Consider the following 8,602-nt stretch of genomic DNA (forward strand, 5'->3'; position numbering starts at 1 on the left):
TAATACCCCTCTTTAAAGGTCAAAACTACAGCAATTTGGCGTGGCAACACAGCGGCCATGGCAGCCACCCTTTCAGAGAAAACTGTTTCTTCCTGTTTCATTTCTGTGTCCAAATAAGGGAAAACTGTTTCTTCCTGTTTCATTTCTGTCCAAATAAGAACCTGATCACAAGCAGAAAACTTAAGTTTCTTGAGTAAACCTTTTAGGGCATAGTTAGCAAATCCATGACTCGGACTCGGATTGGCTGATGACCAGGTCACTAGGTTAGCAAGTTGACTTGTCAGCTCGGTGAGTTGACTCATCAAGTCAGTCGAATTTTAAAATAACCCGAATAGGCCAAGTCATACACGAGTTAGAGGTGAGCCGAGCCAACCTTAACTCGTGGCCAGGTTTTCTAGCAATCCGAGACTACTCGGGCGATTCCCAAGCCAACTCGGCGAGTGAGCTGAAGATAAAGTCATTTCAAATATCCAGTCTTATTAATCACCTTGAAATAGTAGAAGACAACCATATATTCCATACCAAATCAAGGCTATACTGAAGTTTGTACTGAACATAAGATTATTGTTTTGTGTCGGAAAGCTCGCAGATGCTTCACAAAAAGGTTGCCAACTAGCTGATTTAGTTCTGCAAAGAAAACATCAAAGCTTCACATGCTGCTAGAGGCTAGTATCTCGCAAAACGAGTGTTTAACATTTATCATCACACGAAAATGCATACAGATCCCTTCACTCGCTCCCGTATCGGACCATGATTGTTCTTATGAGAAGCAATACGCTGGCAATGCTCTTCTAGATATGAATGGGACTAAGATATGTTACAACTCTTCGTAATGATGTTTTACTTGAAAATCACATCCTTCCTGTCTGAAAATAATCTGATCCATGAACAACCTTGATTCCTTTCTCACTCGGGGATTGGACGACATTAACTTGTTGTCAAACCACTGATAGGAATAACTGCATCAGTACCAGATACAAATTTATCCTCCAGAAAAGGAATTGTTTTCCATGCCTTCAATCTTATCAAGCCTTGTTCATCTAAATTGAGTAAAAAGGCATCAAGGGTTAACAGTAGAGAAGAAATAAGTGGTGTTCAGAGAGGTTAGTGATTAGAAACAAGGAATATCTTTTAAATATGTAATCTCACCCTTGACATGGTCCTCTCTTTCCATGCAAATTGCACCATAGTGTGTATTAGCCAACTCAAAGAGTGCAAACCTCCAACTCCTTGCAAACTTATCCAGACTGCTAGAAGTTTCAAGAACCGTTTCTAATGTCTGAATACATTAAAAAACATGTGACTGCTCCACGCCATTATTCCAAGAAACCAAAAGTAGTAAGCAGGATGAACCCAAAATTGGGATGTAACCAAATTATACCAAAAAGAACATACATATGGAGGAGAACAAGGTTGACTAGAAGACTGCAGCCCCTCAGTTGCCCTAAATCGAATTGTAAAGTCCCTAAATGGAGCCGCCCAAAATCCCCTTCCCAATGCTTTAACATAGGCTTCCTGCAAAGTCGGATTCACATATAATGAGGCTCAAAGTGGAGTTAGACAATTTCTCATCTTCACTATCTCAAGCATATATCTAGCAGATTTATATCATATTTTTGTTGCTTTTTTGTGTGTCTGCCATTTTCAGTAACCAATAACCTTATATGCGGCACATGCAATCATGTCTTTGTGTTTCTCCTTAAATATCATTTTCATATAATCAATATTTTAATACAATAAGAGACAGGATGCGCAGGCATAGCTTCAATGAACAAACACTTAAGACTTAATTTACATGAAGAACAATATGGCCACAAAAAAAGGAGGTCCTAGGACATAAAACAAAAAGCAGCAGAAAGCGACGAAGAAGTACCAACACTTTATACAGCTACAACATGTCAAGATATGTCACCTTCATGGTCCACAATTTGATAAACTCTTGCTGTTGAACATCAGGGTCTGTCAGGGCCTCCAAAATTTGAACTTCTGCAGGTGAGAAATAGCGCCGAGCAAAAGATAAGGTGTTATTCCTTGTCTTCCTTTGTTTTTCTTCTATGTCAATGCCAATCTGAAATCAAAGAAGTAACAAAGTTTAAAAATTAAAGATGAAACATCAACTAATTTAAATGTATCATAAAATGTGGCATAATAATGTAGACAAAAGCCAAAAATGAATTACCACAGCACCAGAAGTCACAGCACACGCGATCAAAGATGGTGTATGGGAGATGTTAAACTGTAGTGAAGGTGGCTCCCAATTTTTCTCTTTTGCCCATAACAACTGCTCATACATGCAGGTTGCAACTTAAATATTTATACGCTGGCAGATCATTTACAGCTCAGTTTATTATAAGACATGCATCATGCAGAGAGTATAAGTAGTAAACTGGTTGTACCTCTGGTTTGCCAAATTCGTTCTTCTTGAACTCCAATGACTTTGGACTTAGCTGAGAACTTGTATCTGATTTCACATACGGACGGGTTCAAATGGAAGGTTCCATGGAGAGATTCAAAAAAGTAATAGTATGCAAGTAGCTGTGTGGTATATGTGACATACAACATTAATTCAGTATCATGTTTTTGTGCAGATGAGTAAAATCAGCAATCTAATGGACCATATGCTACAAGATATAGAAACTCCTTCCCTAATAATATGATATTTATACATTATAGGAGGAAATAACAAGTTCTCCACAGAAGCACTGCAACATAAGCTGAAGCCTTCAAGATATCAACTAGGACCATAGGACGTAAAATGAAAAAATGTTACTCAATTAGAAGAATGAAATTCATGGAAGGGAAAATTAAATTTTCCTGAATCAAATTCGAGAATGTTCCTTCTTTGGCACTGATACAGTTGACAGGAAAGAGATGCCGAAGTAAAAAAAAAAAAAAAATGAATGTTAGACATTCCTCCTCCTGGATCTGAATTTATTAGTGTTGAATGCATGTAAAGAACAAGGTCCGCAAAAGAAACATTTGCATACAACTGCTCTGCATGATTCCAGAAATAGTTCCTTTATAAAAGCCTACCATGTGCAAAAAACCAGGACACTTTGATAAGCCAAAAGAGAAAAGCTTGTTGGAATCAAAAGCACTCTCCTGAACTATTAAGCATTGACATGCACAGACATGAACTTTAACAATCACATAGAAGCCACTTTTTTCTTTTTGACCTGCACCATATGTCTCAGAAAAAAAATGCATGCCATTGCCATGTTGCACGTCTCCTTAGAAATGAGAGAGGTCATGACTATGAAAAGGAAAAGTGACAAATTCACCATAAGCTTATCAAGCATCCAATTCATTATTCTTAGAAGATGAAGTCAAACTAACAACATCAAGAGATTCAAATCTGATCTTCAGGATTTACACCATTGAATGATTTTCTATGGTACATCCCAAAGGAGATCATTAACTTAGTTGATCAATAAATTTGATCATTGAATGATTTTCTATGGTACATTTCAAAGGAGTTCATTAACTTAGTTGATCAATAAATTTGGTGGATTTGAACCCACAGATTTGTAATTTTGACTGTGTCATGCATATTTACACAGTTTGAGACACAAGATGATGGGTTAAAATGAAAATGGTAGAACAACCACGCAAAAGCAAGGAGGGAATATAATTTGTAAGAACTAAGAAGTGATATCCACCCGCAATTATTTGGTCAGACAATCAGTCAATTGAGCAAATCTGAAAGCGGTCAAAATTTCAGATGCATAACATTAGTAACTGTACAAAGCCACAAAGTGAAAAAATATATAAATGATTCACAAACATATGCAAGGAACAAAAAAATTATGAGTTAACTATGTCTCTTCAGTGAATTGAATGCAGTATTTTTTACAAGAACACCATAGAAAATCATTTTAAACACAGAGTTAATAGAAAAGGAGCTTAAATCCTACATCTCACAAGGGTAGTGCGCACCAAAGTACGAGTCAAAAGAGCATGCTTTTGAAGCTTGTCATCATTGAAATGGTAAATATTTTCCTTTTCATCCAATGATAGTTGCTCCATGTATAGCTTCAACAGAGATTTCTTTTGTACTTCATCAGGTATGACATACCAAAGATGGGTCTCCCTGGGGAAAAAGCACAAGAACATTGACATTCTAAGACTAATTTAACTTAGAATTTGTATTTCTGGAGTAAACATGCATTTAAAAGAAGTGGAAAAATAACTAATGCTACTACAATTAACAGCCTGAATGATAGTAAAAAATGATAATGATATCCAACGATCAAGCATGTCTGATTTCATTTGTGAAAAGAACAGCCAGGCAATGTCAGATAGAGTAGTAGTGAACAAACAATTAACTTACAAACTTAGTTGTCAAGGCACCCAGGCAGCAGCTAGCGCCTAGGCGGGACTAGGCGCGCCTAGGCAAAAAAGGCGACCTTTTTGTTTTTGTTTTTTTAGTTATGTTAACCATCACTTAATAAAATTATGTACTTGAAAAACTATTTGGTTCTGTTCTAATTGAATGTTTATACTTTGTAAATAAAGCCAAAAGTAAAACATGAAAAACTGTTCTGTGCTTGTTTACATGACAGATTAAAAGTACATTTCCAGCTTGTTTACATACTGGAAAACTTGTTGTTCTGTCCAGCTGATGCCTTAGGTTGATACACAAAAGAAAACACATCATTCTTGTTTACATAATGCACACAATGCTTGCATTTCTTATAGACTATTTCAGTTACAGACCTTATAGACTAGTTCATTTGAATCATTTCAAACAAAAAACATATCAAATCAGTACATATAGTATACATTACAAGTTTACAACGGATTGTACATATAACATATACATATAACACACAAAATACCCTCACAAATGAGAAAATAAATCTGTATTCAGGTTGCAAAAGTGAGGTCTGCACATTAACCAATAATAATAAAGAAATAAGCCAATGCATGTAGAGAAACCAAATTAGAATTCAAAGTGACATTTTCCATCTTAAAAAATCACTAGAAATCAAAAGTGGCCATATTTGGGTTTCCTAGACATTTCATTTTATTCAGCACTACCAACCTCAAGACCAAGGGTTTAAAACTAGACCTACCTCGGGCGAATATGTGATCTCAGGCCAGCACATACAACTACAGCATATAGTTGATATCAGTCAAAATCCTGCATGTATGTATCTTTACAATCTCAATGTCCTAGGTGCTTTTGGTCAGATTTGACAAATAGATGTGATATATAGTGGGCTTACCGCTTATCTGAATTGTGGTTCCTTTTTTCAAAACAGAATATGTTTGTTACATGAAAACAGTATTTGGCTTTCTAAATAAGACCTCCATCTCCAAGCTTAGCTGAGAGTCTGAGACGTGGCTCGCTCTTTTTTATTATTGCAAAGCAGTGTCAAACGAACCAACAAGCATTATGAGCTGCCCTTCCATTTTTCAAGCGCTATAAAATCCTGTATTCAATGCCAGTTTCTAGAAACTCAAGAGTTGATTTTTACCAAAATCAACCATCGAATTTGCTCAAACAACTAGCGACCATAAGATCTTGGAGATGATTAAACATAAGCGTGCCAATGAAGCCTTTACTGGAACTCAACTGGATTAAGGCCAATCATAGTCCTAACGATTGACACCACATAGAAGAAGCAACCTGCTATATACATTTAATCTCTAAACTTTGAAACTTGTTATAACGTGCTTTCTATTTTTCACTTTGCTAGCGTCACCGGTAAGGTTGACCTCAAGTTTCTTTTCCTTTTTTTCTTTGCGTGCAATTGTCACCATGAACTGGAAGCAATTTGATGGCTTAAATTCCATGTGGGGTGCTGCTAACATTGTAAATAAGCCATTAAAGGTACGTGCAAAAACAAGAAAACCCTGGAGCAGTGCATAATATCGTCATTCAGAACAATACCATAACTTCAAAGGCAACTATGTAGCACATGATATCGTTATATTCAGAAAGATAAGATAACTTTATCTCACAACAAAATAACTTCAAAGAGAACTGTAGCATTCTAAAATATCGCCATTCAGAACTACTAAAATAACTCTATGTAAGCGCGTAGTAGCAATCGTAAATGGGCTATGAAAAGAAAGTGTTACAACATCGAAAACCGCAATCCATGATATCGTCGCTTATAACCACAATGTACCTTGGAGAAGGAAGCGCCACTGGAGACAGCAAAGAGGACGGGGGCGAACATAAGAATCTCCTTGCAAAGCAATCCAATTGCATGATAAGATGAAAGAAAACTGATTTACCAAGAAAAACTTCGCCAAAGGCTCACAGCATGTTGAAAGAGGAGCGAAGTAATGAAGAATAAGTAAGTCAACGCCTCAAATCCTCTGCAAGAGAATGGTCGGTCCTTTCCCCTCAACGAAGAAGGAGAGAAAGAAAGGGAAAGAGAGGGTAAAACTCTCGAAAAACAGCGCTCTCTCTACATATATAAACGGGATCAGCAGTAGCGTTCAGGAAAGGAATAGAAGAGAGAGAGAGAGGCACCAATGGAAGCCGAAGTCCCAAGAGACGATGGAAAATCGAGAGCCAAAGAGCGAGAACGCCGAAAGAGAGAGGGGGGATCCATTTTATCGCATAGCTTTTAACGCCATATAAGGTCGTTGAGATTAAAAAACACTTTCTGTCTAAAAATGTCGAGTGGAAATGGGAGTCATGCCGCTACGGATCGATCTGAAATAATCAAACGCACCTATATGTCGAGTCTGATCAGATTTAGTAGAAAAACACGGTCGGACCTGAAAACTTGTAGTTTTGGAGAGATGTTGGGAAAAAACGGTATATATCGGTGGGCGACAAAACCCTACTTAAATTTTTATAATAACTTATTTTTAAATAAAATATAAACATGACAACATGTTTATAAATACTAGTTTCCATAAAACACGCTTTAAATCAATTATTTTCATCTTGGTTCATATATATTTTCAGTTTTTTGGGATGTTGTTGGATTGGTAAAAATTGAAAAATTTATTGTTAAAAGAACTACAAACTATTACTAGGTTATCATAAACCGTCCCCACACTATAAATCGCTGATGAAGTTACCAGACTGGCTAAGGTTTCTTATGGGTTAGCGAGATTAAATTTCAAGCTAAGGCATTTGTCTAAAGCTAAATTTATCTAATTTTTTTTTAAAAGGGTAAGTAGTTCATTCCACCATTCATAAGCAATACTACTGGCCTTGTGCCCGCCCACTTGGGTTTTCGCAGAGTATGTTTTGGAACCTTTTATTATTCAAAAATATAATGCATTGGAACGTGACAATGACCACTCCAAAATTCAAACCTAAGTCTAAAGAAACTGGTCCGCCTTGCCATCCAGTCCACTCTTCAAAATGCTAACCGGTCTGCAAGTCGATGATGAAAAATCGAAGGTCATTTTTTGTGGGCATGAAGAAAATTGGGTGATTGCTACAGCTAACCTCCTCCACTAGACTCATAACACTCTCCCTATCTTGGATTATTTGTGTTCAAAGGGCAGCTCACTGAGGAACTCTGCTCTAATCTGCTTGTCAATGAGCTAGCAGGTGTCTTTTCTGTGGTGCTGAAGAAGAATCAGACTCACAAATCCTAAGCTTTATTTGTGACTATGGTCTATGGAAACATGTTTCATTTAATTGCAATAGATCTTAACTGGATCCGAAAAATGAAACAGATCCTAGAAGGTAGACTTAGAGATCCAAATTGGAGAAGAATTCTGCACTTGGTTACTCGAGGAATCAGGGTGGAAAAGGAGCAAGCTGTAGAGGAGCTGGAGACTTTTATCCAGCGTTATTTTTATATGTGAGCTTGAGGTCTTCAAGGCATGCTAATTGCTAATTTTTAAAATTTTGTTCTTGCCTTGTTTTATTTGTAATTTTTTTTATAAAATGAAAAATAATAATGGAAGACCATATGTACTAAATGCAAATCATTGATTGGAATAATTGGTATATTCCAAGCCACAAAGTTATTATGAACAAAGATCAGAACCACTTCCCCCACCAAGAACTTTTGATTGTCAAAACATTTTTTTTCACGCAATTCAATCACACAAATATGATCTTATAAAAGTTCTGATGTCAAGCATATGCTCCATTAATCATAATAACATTACTATACTCATAGAAAAAATGAACTGTTCTTATAACATGATATACAAATTAATATTTTTTTATATAAACAACTTAAATTATGACATGTTTTATGTCAATCAACGTCTATAAACATTCAAAAATGTCAAACGCCTTGTGATGCGAAATATACTAATTTCTCTCGAAATTGTACAATTTGTCGTGTCTAGTGCTAGCCCAGCCATGGCCAACGGAAAGTAACTTGGCTTCGAATGACCTGATCGTTCGAATTATTAACTCAAAGATTTACATTATCATACATAATCTTAGACCTAAGACAGATTTACTCAAGCTTGATCGATTTTCAGTTGATCTCAACTTATATGTGTCGGATCCGAGGCATGGTTACTTTATTTGTATATAATATATGAAATTTTATAATATATTATGCGATAAGAGCTAATCAAAGAATTGCTAGGAGAAAATGAATTAGAGTTTCATTCGCCTGAATATATTTTTTATTATTGATACGTTTCACGTAGTGCAAAG

The 8,602-nt window shown here is 36.2% G+C and overlaps 1 protein-coding gene across 2 annotated transcripts; it reads right to left on the bottom strand.

The window, feature by feature from the left end:
* Positions 1-494: 494 nt before the first annotated feature.
* On the bottom strand, positions 495-6,668 carry LOC116263730 (uncharacterized). 2 transcript variants are annotated; one of them, XM_031643481.2, is made up of 9 exons: positions 6,247-6,668; positions 6,138-6,156; positions 3,915-4,090; positions 2,397-2,461; positions 2,180-2,281; positions 1,913-2,068; positions 1,396-1,515; positions 1,150-1,279; positions 495-1,040 (listed from the first exon to the last, which is right to left on the bottom strand). In XM_031643481.2, the coding sequence occupies exons 3-9, from the start codon at positions 4,024-4,026 to the stop codon at positions 928-930; spliced, it is 798 nt and encodes a 265-aa protein (XP_031499341.1). In that variant the 5' UTR covers positions 4,027-4,090; positions 6,138-6,156; positions 6,247-6,668; the 3' UTR covers positions 495-927. The 2 variants fall into 2 exon arrangements, with proteins under 2 accessions (XP_031499341.1, XP_031499340.1); XM_031643480.2 differs by having other exon boundaries at positions 6,138-6,668.
* Positions 6,669-8,602: the final 1,934 nt, after the last annotated feature.

The sequence above is a fragment of the Nymphaea colorata genome, chromosome 11 (assembly GCF_008831285.2).
Source record: "Nymphaea colorata isolate Beijing-Zhang1983 chromosome 11, ASM883128v2, whole genome shotgun sequence".
NCBI lineage: Eukaryota > Viridiplantae > Streptophyta > Magnoliopsida > Nymphaeales > Nymphaeaceae > Nymphaea > Nymphaea colorata.

Bases quoted from the DNA above. Each gene is read 5' to 3' on its own strand.
- LOC116263730 (XM_031643480.2), bottom strand. From the start codon at position 6,220: ATGCAATTGGATTGCTTTGCAAGGAGATTCTTATGTTCGCCCCCGTCC. The intron at 2,282-2,396 runs GTACAACCAGTT...ATGTATGAGCAG, and splicing joins ACGAATTTGGCAAACCAGAG to TTGTTATGGGCAAAAGAGAA. The intron at 1,280-1,395 runs GTATGTTCTTTT...TAATGTATTCAG, and splicing joins AACCTTGTTCTCCTCCATAT to ACATTAGAAACGGTTCTTGA.